The sequence below is a fragment of the Haliaeetus leucocephalus genome, unplaced genomic scaffold (assembly GCF_000737465.1).
Source record: "Haliaeetus leucocephalus isolate CR32 unplaced genomic scaffold, Haliaeetus_leucocephalus-4.0 Scaffold473, whole genome shotgun sequence".
In the NCBI taxonomy this organism is placed as follows: domain Eukaryota; kingdom Metazoa; phylum Chordata; class Aves; order Accipitriformes; family Accipitridae; genus Haliaeetus; species Haliaeetus leucocephalus.
Genome location: NW_010972909.1, coordinates 5894338 through 5911520, shown reverse-complemented (window position 1 = coordinate 5911520; position 17183 = coordinate 5894338). Strand labels below are relative to the sequence as shown.

At 52.2% G+C, this 17183-nt stretch overlaps 2 protein-coding genes across 2 annotated transcripts; both read left to right on the top strand.

Moving 5' to 3' along the window:
* Nucleotides 1-462: 462 nt before the first annotated feature.
* On the top strand, nt 463-1528 carry LOC104836726 (olfactory receptor 2A12-like; the record flags this gene model as incomplete). The annotated part of the gene is made up of 1 exon (XM_010575448.1): nt 463-1528. A coding segment is annotated over one exon (1053 nt), but the record flags the coding sequence as incomplete, so codon positions are not given.
* Nucleotides 1529-2569: 1041 nt separating this feature from the next.
* LOC104836667 (electroneutral sodium bicarbonate exchanger 1-like) lies at nt 2570-16886 on the top strand. Its single transcript, XM_010575368.1, is given in 25 exon segments — nt 2570-2869; nt 3575-3709; nt 4174-4309; nt 4525-4685; nt 5605-5862; nt 5941-5987; nt 6120-6277; nt 6656-6743; nt 7249-7395; nt 7568-7659; nt 7995-8169; nt 8306-8377; nt 8380-8450; nt 8988-9233; nt 9338-9443; nt 10367-10528; nt 11245-11358; nt 11697-11858; nt 12477-12728; nt 13535-13603; nt 14146-14319; nt 14419-14556; nt 15032-15132; nt 15654-15758; nt 16010-16886. Coding segments are annotated over 24 exon segments (3441 nt in total). The 5' UTR covers nt 2570-2580; the 3' UTR covers nt 15742-15758; nt 16010-16886.
* The last annotated feature ends 297 nt before the right edge of the window (nt 16887-17183 follow it).

The window sequence follows — 17183 nt, the reverse complement described above, 5'->3', positions numbered from 1 at the left end:
TGATCAAGCAACTGCAGGATTCAATAGGAATGCATTTCACGAAGGTAAAGAGGACACAGCAGTGGCTTGGAAACGCTGGTTGGTTTAATGGTAAAACTGGAATTATTCTGTGAACTGTGCATTCCTTTTAATATGGACTTAATTTAAAATAGCTGCTTTGAAGTTGTTCTGACTTCACCTTAATCGACACCTGCAATCTTCATCATCTTATCTTCTCCAACAGCGAAACCACCCCCTGCCCCTCCCCACCCCCTGCAAAAAAAACCCCAAACCAACCCAGGAAAAGAAAGACTTCAAGGGCAAGCTAGGCAGCAAAGTTGTGCGAGATTGGTCAAGCTGCTCAAAGTTTGCAGAGAGATTGGAGCTTGCAATTCAGATGTACGTCGCTCAGCGTGGGGAGGGTAGTACGCACCTTTCACTGGAGTCAGAGGGAAGAACGGGGAGAAGGGAGCTGCAGCGTAAAGAGTAAAGGACACAACATTCTTAGGAAAACTCTCCTTTTTCTTTCCTTTTCCTTGCTCCTTTGCTTCCAGACCTCCGTGGTCGCAGTTTGTGCTGCCTCACCTCCAGCACAGCGTGCAGAATGAAACGACTGTCACAGAATTCGTCCTCCTGGGGTTCTGCAGCACCCCAGCCCTGCAGCACTGCCTCTTTGGCCTTTTCTCTGCCCTCTGCTCTGCCACTCTGATGGGAAACGCACTTGTCTTTCTGCTTATCTGCCTGGACTACTGCCTCCACAGCCCCATGTACTTCTTCCTCTGCCACTTCTCCATCGGGGACATCTGCTACGCCTCCAGCAATGTCCCCCGTATGCTAAGGAGCCTCCTTGGACAAGGCAGAACCCTCTCCGTTGCTGGGTGTGGGGCACAGATCCATCTTTATTTAATCTTTGCACTTACAGCGTGCGTGCTGCTGGCCGTGATGTCTTATGTTCGCTACGTGGCAATCTGCCGCCCCCCGCGCTATGCCCTCATCATGATCTGGAGGCTGCGCCTCAGCCTTGCCACGGTTTTGTGGGCTTTGGCGTCCGTATTTGGTACACTGCAAGCCTCTCTGGCTTTACACCTGCCTTTCTGTGGCCCCTGCGAGGTTGTCCACTTCTCCTGTGAAATTGTTGCTGTCTTAAAGCTGGCCTGCACTGCCGCTCCTGCCAATAAAGTCCTGATCTTTGCTGTCTGTGTGTGCTTCTTCCTCTTGCCTTTAGCCTTAATCCTGATTTCCTCCCTGGACACCCCGGCCACCGATCTGCGCATCCGCTCTGCGCCAGGATGGCACGAAACCTTGTCCACGTGTGGCTCCCACCCGACCGCGGCGGGTGTCTTTTATGGAAACGCCATCTTCATGTACGCGGGGCCCGGGAGCGGTAACTCCTCTGGGAGGGAGAAAGTTCTTTCCCTTTTCTGCAGTCTCGTCAGCCCCAGTTTGAACCCCGTCATTTACAGTCGGAGGAACAAGCAGGTGAAGGAAGCCTTGCTGAAGCTTCAGAGAAGGAAGAGGGTCTTTCATTCCGTCTAGCTGGTGCTCTAGGCTTTCACCTGTCTCCTGTCTTTCTGCTCTTTCTTCTTGAGCTCTTGGGGTATTTCTCATGGAATGTTAAGTGGTTAAAACGTAACACAAGACATGGTTATTCAAATGCATTTGTCTCTTGTTTCTCTGTGCAGTCTGATGAATATCATGACACAAAATGACTCATTGTTATTCCTTGTATTGCAGATAACTAATTCTTGTTCCTCAGATGCAGCCGTCCTAGACGGGTAGTATGTTCCACCGGAACCAGGTGGAGAAAGCAGTCTTCTCGGTTCTAGCTAGCAGTCAGGATAAACTACTGTGTAGCAGGGTTTTTTTCTGAATCTACCCATTGATCCAGTAAGATATTCTTTTTCCCTACCGTATTTGTACCTCCTGTTATCCTCAGGATGCTAGAGCTTCAGCTCTACTGTTAGAAAGAAAAAGAGAGAAAACATGCTGCTGCTAATGGGCTTTGCTTCTCAGGAGGGCGAACGAGCCTGTGAAGGGTTTTCCTTCTGCACACTTTTGAGCCTGATACCTCTCATGCAGGAAGTTTCTCTGTTCTGGAGAGTTTTTGCTCAAAGCAGAGCTGGCTTCTCCCCAGGCACTAAGTTTTCCAAGCGGGAAGGGTCTAGGGGTGCGTGGCTTTAAGTAGCTGCCTGGATCCGCATCATAGCTTGTGATTTCATAATGGTCCCTATTGTGTCTCTGGAGTTGGTGCACACTGGGTGCCACTTAGCTCCTCCCGTGAGGGCTACTCCATCAGTCCCTGGGGAATCGGGCCCCCTGACTGACCTGGAGGTTCAGTTGTCCCCAAAACCCAGTGACTGACGTGAGGATGAACCCCAACGGGGGTTACAAAATGACACTTCTGGAAGAGTTACAGGTAGCACGGCCGGGGCTCAAAAGTGCAGTTTTGTGGGTTGGGTTTTTTTTTTCCAGTTTGGAAATCACTTTTTTAGACAGGAACCTCAAGATCAAAGCAGGAGGTGGGTTTGTTTGGTCTGAAACACTCATCCCTCTCCTGCTGTATTAAATACGTCCAGACTCTCGTGGTATACAGTACAGGTGATGTTATGGGCTGTTTTATTTGCGTATGGGAAGAAAAACCTCCTACAAGTCCGTGGTTTTAGGGCTGTGCCTGAAGGAGGAGGAGGCACGCAGAGGCGTGATGGCTCGTGGACTCGCGTGGACGCAGGGGTGGATGATGGCTGGGAGGACGTAAGGGAGCTCTCCACCCCCAGCCCCAACTTTTCCCTTCTTGTCGTTGCTAAACAGAGACATGACGAGGAGGCAGTGATTGACCGGGGAAGAAGGAGCAACACTGTCAGTATTCGCTATGAGAAGGAGGAGTTGGAAGGTGAGTCTCTGCTGAGATCCTGGTAGAGGAGCCACCAGCCCAGTGCGTTTTCCCATTGCACAAAGTCTCTCCTGTGTGCCTTGTTGGGTGTCACATCATGTGCAGCAAAACGTGCCGCGCTTCTCAATAAAGCAGCACAGTTATTGTCACGTTTTTTACTATTACGGCTTTTTAAATGGAGGGAAGAAGCCCCCCGGGAGGCCACGGTGTGAGTTGTAGCCATGGGGCTCGATAATTCACGGCTTTTTTTCTCGCAGAGGCTGCTCCTGGCTTGGAGAGGTCAGGAGAATCATTTCAGGGCTGCAGACGCGGGGCTGTGATTTTCTTTTTTTGTTCTGGAGTTCATTACGATGGGACTGATTTGACCGTCTCTTGTCGCCTCGTGCCATACAGAGATTTTGACAATAATTAGCTTGTGTTGCTGCTTAATGAGCAAGTCTGAGTGTTGTCCAGCCGAAGCTGGAATTTGAGAAGAGGTCCGATACTCTGGGGGCACTTTTAGATGACCCGGAGCCAACACTTGTTGTTGCTGTGCTGTTGCAAAGCTCGAGTAAAATAGGCTTGGAAAAAAGGAGGTCCAGTGAAAATAACATTAAGGGAAGCTGGCGTTGCTCCTGGGATTTAACCGTGGCTTAGCAAGGCACCGGCCACCTCAACCATTGCCGCAATGCCGAGAGTGCTGCAAAAAACGCTGCTTTTTCGCAGGCCACCGGACCCTGTACGTGGGCGCGCGGATGCCACTGGTTAGGCAGAGCCACCGGCATCACCGACGCCACAGCCAGAAGCATCGGGAAGGGGAACGGGAGAAGGACTCTGCCCCGACGGAGCAGGGCTACCACTGTAAGTCCCACCGCGGCATTCGCTAAACTCCTGGGGGCAACGTGGGCGCTGGGGCCTTCTGCGAGCAGGTCCCCGTGGCTAGTTTGAGTGAGTTGCTGTTCTTCCGAGGGAAAGTGGCCTTATTGAGCAACACCCTCTTTTTCCCAAGTTTTCTTTTTTTTGTTGGTTGGTTGGGTTTTTTTTTTTAATGCAGTTAAATGCCTAATGGGTTTAGGCTCGTCTTCCTTAGAGGGATCCTGGCTTTAAAAATGGCAATGTGGGGAAGGAAAGCAGCCCATCCTTATGCAGAGGTGGACTAGATGCTTCTCCTTCTCCACGGCTCTGTGCAAGCCCAGACAGACGCAGGGGAGAGGGGCCAGCCCAGTGTTTATGGCTGCACTGGTGCTGATGGCCACTTTGCACGTGAGCGTGACGAGCTGTGTTCAGGCGCGGTAACGGGATGGGTCTTTGCCTTCTGCCCCCAGGCTCCCCGTCCCAGCGGGTGCAGTTCATTCTCAGGACCAAGGAGGACGAGCAGCACGTCCCTCACCACTTGTTCTCCGAGCTGGATGAGATCTGTGTAAAAGAGGGCCGAGATGCCGAGTGGAAGGAAACGGCAAGGTAAATCCCTGCTGCTTGGCTGCGGTGGGAGAGGAGTCCCCGCACCGGCAGCGCCCGTGGGCTCTGCTTTCTCCCCTCCAGGACGCGAAGCTTTTGCAGCTGCAGGTGGCGGCACGAGGAGCCTTCTCCTCTTGCCACCCCGTGGCTCTGTCAAAGGGGTTGCAGAGCTGGGGCTGTTTTCTTGCAATGGGGCTGATCGCACCCGATGTCCACAGGTGGCTGAAGTTTGAGGAGGACGTGGAAGACGGCGGCGAGCGCTGGAGCAAGCCCTACGTTGGCACGCTGTCCTTGCACAGCCTCTCCGAGCTGAGGAGCTGCATCAGCAACGGGTCGGTGCTGCTGGACATTTGTGCCAACAGCATCGAAGAGATTGCAGGTACCGTGGGCACTGCATCCCTCCGGGAACGGCCGAGCTCAGCTCTTCACTCCCACATCAGACCCTGCCCCAATGGCACGTCCTTTTCCAGAAGTCCCACTGTGTTTTTCTCATGAGCTGTTTTTGGATGTAGACTGGGCGTGCAACATCGCACCGTTTTTTTATTCCAATACGGGGTCCTTTTGAAAGCAGTCTGTGGGGTTGGAGAAGCCACTAGAGAATATTCTGCAGCCAAAAAGGAGCGTGTGTCAGGGCTTAGCAGGCTGCTCTTAGAAATACGGAGTCTGCGTAAGAGCTGAACCTCCTTAAAGGAACTATTTCTTACAAGCTGTTTCCTCACATTCTTTTTTTTACTTTTGCCTTAACATCCAGCTTTTAAGAGTTTTAAGGCAGAGTTTATCTGGCGATGACCAAGCAGTGTATTTCTGTGGGGAAGATACTTGAAGTTAATTGCAAAAGCCGCTTTGGAGAAGTTATCTTTGACTGGCGGCAGGTCTCCATTCAGCCCTTTCAAGGGCTGGAGAAGTCGGAGCCGTTCTTAGCACGTTTCTCCCTGGGCTCGGCAAATTGCACTCGATCAGCACGGGAAACTCTGGGAACGTCTGTGCTATAGATTGCTTATAATTTGGGTAAACGTGTAGAGTCAGAAAGGCCAGGTCGGGCAAGAAAATTGCGTTATTTAGAATGGGAAATATTTATCTTAGCGGAATGATGAATAAGCACTTGGATGATGTTTCTTAGCAAAAGAAAATTCTCGTTTTCGCTGCAAAGGCTGAACATTATTAAAAAGCCTTGCTATGCAAGGCTGAGCCGGCATTAGGGTACAGCCTGTGTGGCACAGCCTTCCCTGGGGGCTTTGGGGGTCGGGACTTGTTGGGGTTTCTGCTCTGACGGCTTCGTTTCCCTTTGCCATCCTCAGATATGATCCTGGCCCAGCAAGAACAGTCCACGGAGTTTGACGAGCACATGCGGGCGCAGGTTCGAGAAGTCCTTTTGAGGAAGCACCACCATCAGAACAAGAAGACAACCAACCTTCTCCCCGCTGTCTGCTCGTTTGCTGACGTGAGCAAGAGGCAGTCAGACCTGCACCTCCTCTACAAGCCAGGTGAGGGTTTCTGCAGGGCTGTGGCCCCATTAGACTTGTCCGGGCAAAGGAGAAGCGTCCCAGTTGCTCCTTGTCCATCTTTCTGAGTGTCTTTCTTTTTCCTACCAGCCCAAACAATCACCCCTTGTCCTTCTCCCACCGCTGCGGAAGCTAAAGATGGGGTGAACCCTGAGAGCAGAGCAATGGATTTAAGCAAGGTGAGACACTCGCAGCTTTCTTACGCCTTTAGGGCCAGATTTGCTCTTGCAAACTTGGCTGCAGAGTGTGCTGCAGAGCGCTGTGGGCTTTGCTTTTGGGGTAATTGCCTGAAAATCGCTTGTCGTGCCCAGGCGGAGCTGCACTTCATGAAGAAAATTCCCACCGGGGCTGAAGCATCCAACGTGCTCGTAGGAGAGCTGGATTTCCTTCACCAGCCCATCGTGGCATTTGTCCGCCTGAGCCCGGCTGTCCTCCTCTCAGGCATGACGGAAGTTCCCATCCCAACAAGGTGCGAATGAGAAGCGCAAATTTTTTCCGTAAAAAAGACACCCAACCAAACATCAAGTTGCAGGCATCAGTTTGGTGTCCCAAGGGAACAAGGCTAGTGGGAGGGGGAGCAAGCACGTTTCCCCCACCCACATCTCCTCGCCTTCGTTTCTCCATTCCCTGCTGTAGCTTTTAAACCCATCGGCCAATTGTAATGAAAGTTGGCCCCCAAATTAAATTTGCCGTCGGCTTGGAAGAATTTCAAATTCATCGCGGCGTCGCTGAGCCTACGTGTCCCGTCTTGAGCCACGCTCTGGGCTGGGAGCTGCCAGGGCTTTCCTTGGGTGCTCTTGGAGCAAGGACACCTTCTTCTCTCTCTCATTTTGTTTTTCTTGCCCAGGTTCCTGTTTGTTTTGCTTGGACCAGAAGGAAAAGCCCATCAGTACCATGAGATCGGCAGGTCCATGGCCACTATCATGACGGATGAGGTGCGACAAGATGAGATAGCTCTGGGTCATTTTTGCCTTTCTTCAGCTCTCCCTGTCTCTGAAGTAGTGAGGAAGAGGATTTGCTGTCCCAGCTGCCCGCAGCTCTCCAAACAGCCCAGCCCTCTTTCTCACCCCAAAGCAAACACGCAGATTTGCATCACGCCACATCCTGGAGGCTGAAATCCCACCCGGGGTGCATCCTGCACCTCATCCTTCTCGCCGGGGTCCCCAGCACGCTGTCCCCAGTGGTGGCATTGCCAGGGCCAGTAAAACTTCTCTTGCTCTTTAAGCAGAAGGGTATGGTGTGCCATGGGGGACGGGGGCCTCGTGGGGGAGATGATTACAAATGCCCCGATGCACAGATTTTTCCTTTTGGGGGCATATTTCCTGCCCTTTCCAGCAGGAAATTTTGGGGAGAAAGCCTTGCGTTTAGCCAAGAGCTTATTGCACTGGTTAGGACATCCGAGCTGGGTTGTCCTCTCACCAGGTTGTCTTCTATTGGCAGGTTTTCCGTGACGTTGCCTATAAAGCCAAGAACGGGGCTGACCTCGTGGCTGGCATCGACGAGTTTCTGGATCAGGTCACGGTCTTGCCGCCAGGAGAGTGGGATCCATCGATCCGAATCGAGCCCCCGAAAAACGTCCCTTCGCAGGTGGGTGACGCGTCGGCGGGAGGCGCGAGGGGGACGGGCAGGACAGCTGGGGATGCTGTTCAGGGGCCCAAATTCACAAGGTCCCACTCTGACACAGTCACAGAGCCAGACCAGACGCAAAACAAGCCAGTGGTTACAAGTCCATAGCTTTATCTTACTTCCATTTTAACAGGAAAAAAGGAAGATGCCAGGAGCTCTTGATGACAGTGCTTCTCACAGCATGCTGGAGAAACACTGTGGCCCTGAACTGCAGCGGACGGGAAGGTGGGAGCTTTAATAGTTTGGGTGTTTTTTTTCTGTTTGCCCCTCAAATCTGAGCATGCACCTTCCCTTCTAGCAGGTCTTTGGGGTTAGCTGGTTCAGTGAAGGGGCTCCACATGACCAGCTTGGTCCCCTGGGCTGGGCAGGGGGGAGATCTGGGCAGCTGGGCTCAGCCCCAGCCATCACCATTGCACGCAGGTTTCCTTGATTTGGGATGAAGGAGAGTGCTTCTTTTTAGCCACGGAAGTTGCTCTGTGCTTGTGATTGCCCTTCTGCAGCAAAGCAAAGTCAGCGTGTTCCTCCAAGAGAACAGACTCTCTTCTTTTTCCTTCCTGCAGGCTCTTTGGAGGTTTGACCCTGGACGTGAAGCGGAAAGCCCCGTGGTTCTGGAGCGACTTCCGGGATGGTCTGAGCCTGCAGTGCCTGGCGTCCTTCCTCTTCCTCTACTGTGCCTGCATGTCCCCTGTCATCACCTTTGGGGGACTGCTGGGGGAGGCGACCAATGGCCACATAGTGAGCACCTCTCTCTGTTGGGGGGCATGGGGGAGGATCAAACTCAGGCCAAAGTCCTTGCTGCAGTGAATTGGCTTTGGTTTTTGTTTCTCCCTAACGCTTTATTTACTCACGGCTGCCTCTCTTCCCCGGACAGAGTGCCATGGAGTCGCTGCTGGGCGCGTCCATGGCCGGCGTGGTGTATTGCCTCTTTGCCGGCCAACCTCTCACCAACCTCTCACCATCCTCGGCAGCACGGGACCCGTGCTCGTGTTCGAGAAGATCCTCTACAAATTCTGCAAGTAAGGCTGGCTGCCGCAGCTGGGTGCTGCGAGAGCCTTCAGAAGGGGGCAGTGATGGAGAAAAGATGCTTTTCTTTTCTTTTTCTTAGGGGTAGTTGCTAGATTTTAGTGACAGTCCTTTTGTTGCGATGGCTTTGGTGGGAGATAAACCACCCTTGTTGCCATAAGGTTTATTATTAAGCCCCAGCTTGCTGGCAGCAGGTGACTGGGTGCAAACCCAGCTGGTTTCAGTGTTAGGGCGTCAGGGTGATGTGGGAGAACACCACCTGGCCCAAGAGGGACCTGACCTCAAGCAGCCTCCAAGGTGTTAACACAAGATCCTTGTTAAACAGTGGTAACTAAATAATTGGCCTCTCCTCCTGTGGGTCTACCCCCTGCACCACAGCCCCGAGGCTCTCTGTAGTAGTACGTGGAAACTGCATTTCCCATCCGCAGCCTTGACACGCTCCAAAATTGCTCCCCGCTTTCCCCGAAGGCAGGCATGGCTCAGGGCCTCTTGCTGGCCTTTCCAGCCTTTGTTTCATTTTGCTTTCCCAGGGAGTACACGCTCTCCTATCTGTCTCTGCGGGCGTGCATTGGGCTGTGGACCGCCTTCTTGTGCATAGTGCTGGTGGCCACCGACGCCAGCTGTTTGGTGTGCTACGTCACCCGCTTCACGGAAGAAGCCTTTGCCTCCCTCATCTGCATCATCTTCATCTACGAGGCTCTGGAGAAGCTGAGTCACCTGCGAGACACCTACCCTGTGCACATGCACAGCAAGCTGGACTTCCTCACCAGCTACTAGTGGGTTTCTTTCCCCCTGAGAAAGCTGCTGCCCCTTGGCAGGAGCTCCGGGCTGCACCTCCATCGCCTTTCCCTTACCCCTGTCTTGGCTTCTCTCCTGCCAGCTGTAAGTGTGAGGCACCGACCCATCCCAGCAACGAAACGCTGCGTTTCTGGGCGAGCAACAAGATCAACGTGTCTGGCATCGCCTGGGAAAACCTCACGGTGACCGTAAGTGCCCCGAGCCACTGCTTCCTCGCGCCGCGGCCATGGGGTCCAGGGGCATTTGCATGGTGCAGAAGTCAGAGCCCTTCAGGGAATGATGGGCTTCAAACTGTGCTAGTGCTGCTCGGAAAAGTCCTTGCTTAAATCTAGCGTGTGGTTTTAACCCGCTTGGTCCTGGGGAGGAGAGTCCACCTTGTCCCAGTCTACCTGGTCCCCAACGTTGTGGGTAGCAAGCGTCCCCCTCAGGCCTGTTGCAGGACAGTATTTCTGACTGGGAGGAAGGTTAAGTAGTGGGTGGTTTGATTATTGTAGAAGTTGTAGGACTTAAGTTCATGCTTGAAAGGTAGTAATTGGCCTCCTTAATGGGTTCCTAGTAACTCCAGGCCTTGCTTTCTCATTCAGTGCTGTCTGTAGGTACATGCATAAATTTGCATGTCTGAGCAGCCTCTCAGGCTGTTGTTGCTGGAAGCAGAGCCCGGGCCTAGGGCGGCAGGCTCTTACGGTGGCCTTCATCCCCTCTTGGCCAGGTTCTGCGAGCCCTCCCCTGGGAAGGGACGATTTGTCTCTTCTCCTCCTTTCCTGCCATGGTTGTCTTTAGCCCTCCTTCCCTCTTGCCTCTCTCTCTATCCCCAAGAGTTTCCAGTGTTTCCTTCCCCTCTGGTGTCTTCTTTAGCCACGATTGCTCGAATGGCAGGCAGAGGATGTGCCGAGGGTGTGTGGTATGGCGTCCCCTCACGTCTCATTTCTCCGCTCTGTAGTTCGATGTGTCACTTGTTCAGCTGCTGCTGCTCATTAAATATAAATCTCCATTGGCAGGAGCAGTTACAGGGTCGTGGATCTTGGACCGAGGTCCTCAAAACCCCCTAGCTATGCGAGGTTTCCCTGCCGCACGTGCACTGCCTTTGTGTCCTGACGCTCTGTCTCTCCAGGAATGTCGGTATTTGCGTGGGGAGTTTCAAGGACCTGCCTGTGGACGCGACGGCCCCTACACGCCTGACGTGTTCCTCTGGTGCTGCATCCTCTTCTTCGCCACCTTTGCCCTGTCAAGCTTCTTGAAGAAGTTTAAAACCAGCCACTACTTTCCAACCAGAGTAAGTAGAAGATGGTGGCCAGCATCCATCTCCACACTCGTTTCCCAAAATGGCTTTCCTGGAGCACTAAGCAGTATTTGCCCCGCCTTGGTCAAGCTGGGAAACGTTGGCATTTGCAGGCCAAGCTCTCCAAGAGCTTGGATGTCCCGCACTCATTTCCATGAGTGCAAAATCATCGTAGCATTTCCCACCTGCCTCATGACCTGCCCCAGACTGAACATTTTTGGGGTTTGATTTTTTTAATTTTTTTTTTTTCCTCCTCAGGTAGTAGGAAGTCAGGTTTCCCAAAGTTTTGGGGTTTGGGGTTTTTTTTCCTTACCTTCTGTGCATTATGTGCTTGAGCGGAAAGTAGAGTCAAATGAGGAGCTTCCTTTTGAGGACTAAAGGATGCCTCAGTGCCTTGTTGCCATTGTAGCTGTGAGTGTAGCTGTAGTGGCAGACATCTGTTTTCTTATTTTTAATATTATTATTATTATTTTTAGGTTTTGACTTAAACCAACCCTTGTCCACCTAATTAAGCTTTTTTTATTGTCTGACACCAGATGTCACAGGGACAAACACAGCAACAGTATCTAAGCAAGGGATCAGGCTGCATGTGCTCAGAGGGGTGGTGGGATTTGGTTAACCAGCCTAACGTTGTGGATGTCTGCAACTCTTGCATCTCACGTTACGGCCCTGTTTGCCATGCCCCTTTCACCTCTGGTTTCTTGCCCCAGGTACGGTCCACAGTGAGCGACTTTGCTGTTTTCCTCACCATCGTCATCATGGTGCTCCTTGACTTTGTGGTTGGGATCCCATCGCCGAAGCTCCAGGTCCCCCATGCGTTCAAGGTAATGGGGTGTTTTGGCAGGTGGGGGTGCCACAAGGTGATGCCGGGGCAGGGCAGGGCTGAGTCTGGAGGAGATGCTGGTGGTGTGACCATCTCCTCTTCCACCTCCAAGTGCCTTGCTTCCTCCTGGAAAGGAGAAGATGGCCCCAAAACTAGATGCCTACAGGAGAAGTATCTAGAGGTGCTTGCAAAGAGGAGACTGGCACTGCTGAAGCCCACGGGAGAGGGGGACATGAAGCCAGGGCTGGGAGGTGCTCTGACACAGGGAGGGAGGGGAAAATGAAAGCCAGTGGAGTGCCTGGGCTGGGAGACGATGCTGATGTGTGGGCTTTGTTGCAGCCTACCAGAGACGACCGCGGGTGGTTCATCAACCCCATAGGACCCAACCCTTGGTGGACGGTGTTGGCTGCGCTCATCCCAGCTCTGCTCTGCACCATCTTGATATTCATGGACCAGCAGATCAGTGCCGTTATTGTGAACAGGAAGGAGCACAAGCTGAAGGTAAGAGGCTGCAAGAGATGACCCCATCCCCAGCCCCTTCTGGGCTGCAGGTCTGGGGAGAAGCTCTTATTCCCGATGCTTTCTGAAGGCATTGGTTTGGGACAAGGTCAGGCTGCGTGGCAGGATGCTCTCCTGGATTAACGATGATGCAGGGAGCAAGTGACAGGGCAGTTCAGATGAGCAACCTTTTGGAGGAGCAAATTAATCTTGGAGCAATATAGAAGCACCTTTTTGTTTTAAAATGGCAGCAGCAGCAGGTGCGGGGAATGAATTGTTTTGATGCGCTGCCAGGGATAACTCAGAGTCACACCTTCCTTGCAAGTGGTAGAATTTTCTTTGTGAGTGAAAAAAATGGTTGGGTGGTTTTGGGTTGTGGGTGGGTTTTTTTTGGAGAAGTATGTATCGCACAAGCTCCCCATATCCCTTGCATCTGAACTCCTGCCAGATTTTCATGCCAGGTGCGTGTGCAAAGCTTGCATACACCCTTACTTGTTTCCATTTCTTGTTTTAAATTCTGAAGAAGTTGACTTGTGCTCGAGCAGGGTTTGAGTCTGACTTGCAACGTTCTCCTTGCTCTTGTGCTATGGGATGCTCTGTTTCTTGTTTTCCTGCCTGCAGAAAGGATGCGGGTACCACCTGGACCTTTTTGTGGTGGCCGTGATGCTCGGGGTGTGCTCTGTGATGGGGCTGCCCTGGTTTGTGGCTGCGACCGTCCTGTCCATCACCCACGTGAATAGCCTCAAAGTAGAGTCTGACTGCTCAGCTCCAGGAGAACAACCCAAGTTTCTGGGGATACGAGAGCAGAGAGTCACTGGCTTGCTGATCTTTGTGCTCATGGGCTGCTCCGTCTTCTTCACTTCCGTGTTAAAGGTGAGAGGAAAATGCAAACCACCCAACAACCGCGAGCTTGTTGGAGGTTACAGAAAACCAGTCCCCTCTCTGCAGGCCTGAGGAGTTAGTTGTGGAGCGGAGGAGGAGGAGGTGATCCCAACCCTTGGGGCTCGACCCACGGTGGGAACCAGCCTCGGTTAGGCTTTGCAGCCCTTCAGGCCCCCGTTTGGTGTGCTCGAGGCGAGCGAGCAACGCAACTGCTTGAATTTTCGGGTGTCTTTCAGGCCCGCCCATGTTTATGGGTTACAGTTGAGCATATTCAGACCAGCACATCTGCTCTCTTTCAAACAGGCAGCCCTTTACTGGCTGCAATTTGCTGCCCAAATGCCCCGGAGCAGCCATTCCCAGGAGCTAAACACACTGAGGTCATCCCCGTGGGCTTCCTTGCACGTTCCTCCCACAAAGTAATCTCGTCTCTAGGCTAAAAGGAGGCCTGTGGCCTTTGCCTGTTGCCCCAAGAATAGGCAGAAGTGTTTTTCTACCGCCACAGAATGCGGCATAGGGTAGCACGGGTGAAATCGCCTATTTTCCTCCAACCTTTCTGGAAAACAGGATTATTCTGAGGAGAGGTAACTCCCAAGTTCAGCCTAAAGCAGAGCCTTAGCTCACTCGTGCGCACAAAATCTTTAATGGTTAAAATCTGACCCATCTCTAAGCCTGAACGGAAGCTGGAAAGCTTCAAGCAATTTTAGGCAGTGCCTGTGGAAGAGGGTGGTAATACTGAAAATGCAATATAGAAAAAGAAACGATTGCATTCTTTTCTTTTTTTTTCTTTTTCCCCCCAGTTTATACCAATGCCTGTGCTTTATGGCATCTTTCTCTACATGGGTGTGTCGTCGCTCAGAGGAATTCAGGTACGGACTCTTTTACAGCGTGCAGCATGTCGGCTCCCTGGTATTTTGTCTCCGTAGCAGCAGGGAAAAAAGCAGTGGCATGGGAAGAACTTCTCGCAGAGCAAGCAATGAAACTCTTTTGTGTAAGAAAAAGATTGGTGGAGGCACAGGAGGTATATAGGGCTGGGAGGACCAGGCAAGTTCAGCGCTCTCTGTTTCAGGGTTTAGGGCAGGTCAGTGTTTGGTTACGTGAAAGCGGGGGAATTCAGTGCAAAGGGAAGGCAGTTTCTACCACTGGTGGAAATCCTCGCTGGGGGATTCAGTGGGCCAAGAAATGCTAATAATGGAATGGCATGGAATAGTTGCCGTTTGGTGGGCATCTCTCAGGGGCAAGCCGGTTGATAGATGGAGCGAAGGGAAAATGGGTGCTGCTCCCAGGAGGAACGCGGTGGGATCCAGGATTTCTGACGGCAAGCGAGATGCTGCAAACTGCCTCCACGTCTCGAGAGGGCCAGAAACTTGCCGCAGTCCCAAGGTGGCAACCTTTCCCTTTTATTTTGCAGTTCTTTGATCGCTTGAAGCTGTTTTGGATGCCGGCGAAACACCAGCCGGATTTCATCTACCTGCGGCACGTGCCCTTGCGAAAGGTGCATTTGTTCACGGTGATCCAGCTGACCTGCCTCGTCCTGCTCTGGACCATCAAGGTGTCCCGTGCCGCCATCATCTTTCCCATGATGGTAAGAGCTGCTGCCGCTTGGCAGTGGGGTGTTTGCAGCGTTGGAGCGAGAGGTGGCATCGTCTCTGAGCTCACCGCATCTTCCCTCTTATTCGTGAAGGTTTTGGCTCTCGTCTTTGTCCGGAAAGCGATGGATTTCTGCTTCTCAAAGCGAGAGCTCGGCTTTCTGGATGACCTTATGCCAGAAAGGAAGAAGAAGTTGGACGATGCCAGAAATGAAGCCGGAGAAGAAGAAGAGGTAAGGCTTGCTGGGTCCTCGGGGCTGGACATCTCCGTCGGGCTGTGAGATTGCCTGTTTCTCTTACAGCTTGTCTGGAAACGTTGGGGGAAGATCAGCACTCAGTCGAAATAGATCCCAATAGGCTGGGTCCCACGTTGTAACCTTTGTTTCCTCAAGTAGCAGTGAGCTGAACACTTGAATACAGGTGTAATTTTTAAAACGAGTCGTTTTTCACAAAGGTCATTATCATTATGATGATTATTATTAGATGCTGCTGCTGCTGCTGGCAAGATTTGCTCATAATCGTGTTTTGAACACACAATCCCCCTGCCCCGAAATCTTTGGAGTGAACGGTTTCTCCCCTGCTGCACTAATACCTATAGCTGCCAAGGGGCAGAAGGGGAGGGCAGACTGCTAAGTTTGTGCTGGGCATTCAGCTTATCTCCACTTTGACCAAAGACAGAGAACGTGATTTGTCCCTTTTTAACATCAGGAGTCCAGGAGGGCGATGGAAGCTGCTGCTGCTGCAAGTTCAGTTCAGCTGAACGTGGGGAAGACCAGTGACGTGGATATCCCAAAGCAAGGCAGTGACAGGTAAAGCCCCACCAAGCGCCAGGACCCCCGGCAAGATTAGCTTGAAGGTGTTTGGCAGAGTTTTCTCCACTTGCCTCTTTGTGGGGCATCCCACAGAAACCAGCAGGCAGCTTGGTGGGAAAATCAAATTCGGGGGCAGGGCTGCAGGAGGTGATCGCAGGGCAAGCCACCCCAAGCAGAGCGGCTGCAGCCCTCGCGTTTGACCCCCAAACCTTGCATCATCAGTGCCTTTACGGTAGCTGGAGATCCTCATACTTACACATGCGGAGTTGCAGGCGTGATCTGTACCAGCAGTGGCTTAGGAACCCGGACCGGGGCTAGACCCCAGCAAGAGCCTTTGCACAGAGCTGTTGCTCTGCAGCTCCCCGGCTTGCCTCCCAAAACTCCTCATCCAGCAAAACCTCCCACGCTTATGCGGAGCTTTGATTCTCGGGGCTCCGCTGTTCCTCTTGCTGATGCTAATGCCCTTGGTGGCATCAGTTCCCATAATCACGGATTGCTATTTAAAGTATTTATTGCAGGACTGATCTTTCTGAGATTATTACCCTGGATGAAATGTCACAAACGAACGTATGGAAGGCTCTCACTTTGAAGACAGAAACCCTTTGAATCCAGGGAGGAAAAAGGTAAAGGATTGCACGTGAACGTGACCGTGCTCCTCTGCAAGTGACGGCGCACGCCTACGCTTTTCCCACGCTTTGGCCGGCAAGGCTGAGCAAACGGCCTGTCCCTGGGAACAGGCAGTGAGGACCGTGGCATGCAAACCAGCTCCTCTCTGCTGGGGTGGTCCCCCGAACAGGGCTGAATCAGCAGCAGCTGGCAGGTCTTCCACTGATGATGCTCTCCCTCTTTGTCTCTTCCCTTCGCCTTTCCCCACTCCCGCTTTTCACGTTTAGGAATCTTGACTTTGAAGGAGAGGAGTGAGAGCGTGACTCGGGGATGTGCCAACGCAGACAGAGGGAGAAAGCGCTTTGTTTCAGTTGGAGGATTCCCATTAAAGCCATGCAGATGTTTTCAGTTCTCCTTGGTGTGCTTCAGGCATTCAGTATCTCTAGACCAGCAAGCTGAGGTGAACGTCACAGTCAATGGGAGTTTGGTGGTGTTAAGTCTGTGTGCGTACGTGCGTGTGGGGGTGTGGGTTTGTAGTGGTAGAGGGACTGCTACTGCTTTATCATTCAGTGCTCTTCTTTTAATACCTAATTCCTCCTCTTTTTTTTTCTCTCTTTTTTCCAAATGTAAACTGGGAATGTCCAAAATCATTTTCTGTTATGTTTGATGCATTCTCCACTTTCTTCTTCATCACGACCGGGTTTTTGGTCTGGTTTGGGGTCCTGGCTTTAATTCACTCTTATGTCTCTTACTGGTACGAGAGGGATGCCCTCTGTGGCAGGGCAGCATAGAGAGCGTCTGAGCAGTTGGCCTAAGGTGAAAGAAAAGCATTTGCTCCCTGCGCTCCAGTTTTACCTCTCTTGGTTTGGTTTGGTTTCTTTTTTTTTTTTGCTTTGGCTCTGCCATCAGCCTGGAAGCTGCAAAATGCAGAACTGCCACCTTCTTGTCCCCTGGCTGTAAACTGCATCTAAGGGAGCACTTCAGGTATTTGATTTTGAATACACCGTATGGTCACAGGAGCGGCCAGATGAGACCTGGGGCTCTGTGTCCCTGGGCTGCCCCCTCTGTTGTTCCTCCACTTTCCTTCTGTATTGGGTCTGGCTGAGTTGGAGTTCCTTTACCCCACAGCAGCCCTCGTAGTGCTGTGCTCTGTACTGGTAGCTAGAAAGCTGTTGATAACACAGCAGTGTTTTGGCCATGGCTGAGCAGTGCTGGCACAGCATCAAGGCTGCCTCTCTAACATGCCCCCCCTCCCCAGTAGGCTGGGGGTGGGCAAGCTCTTGGGAGGCGTCGTAGCCAGGAAGAAGGCATACAGGCAGCAAGAAGAGGCATCTAGGTAGCAAGTAAATCTTAGGTCCCTTCAGATGCTGGGGACCCTGCGTTCATGCAGCATTGGGCAGACCCCAGACGGATTTTCCCTTGGCACACTGTACAGATCCTGC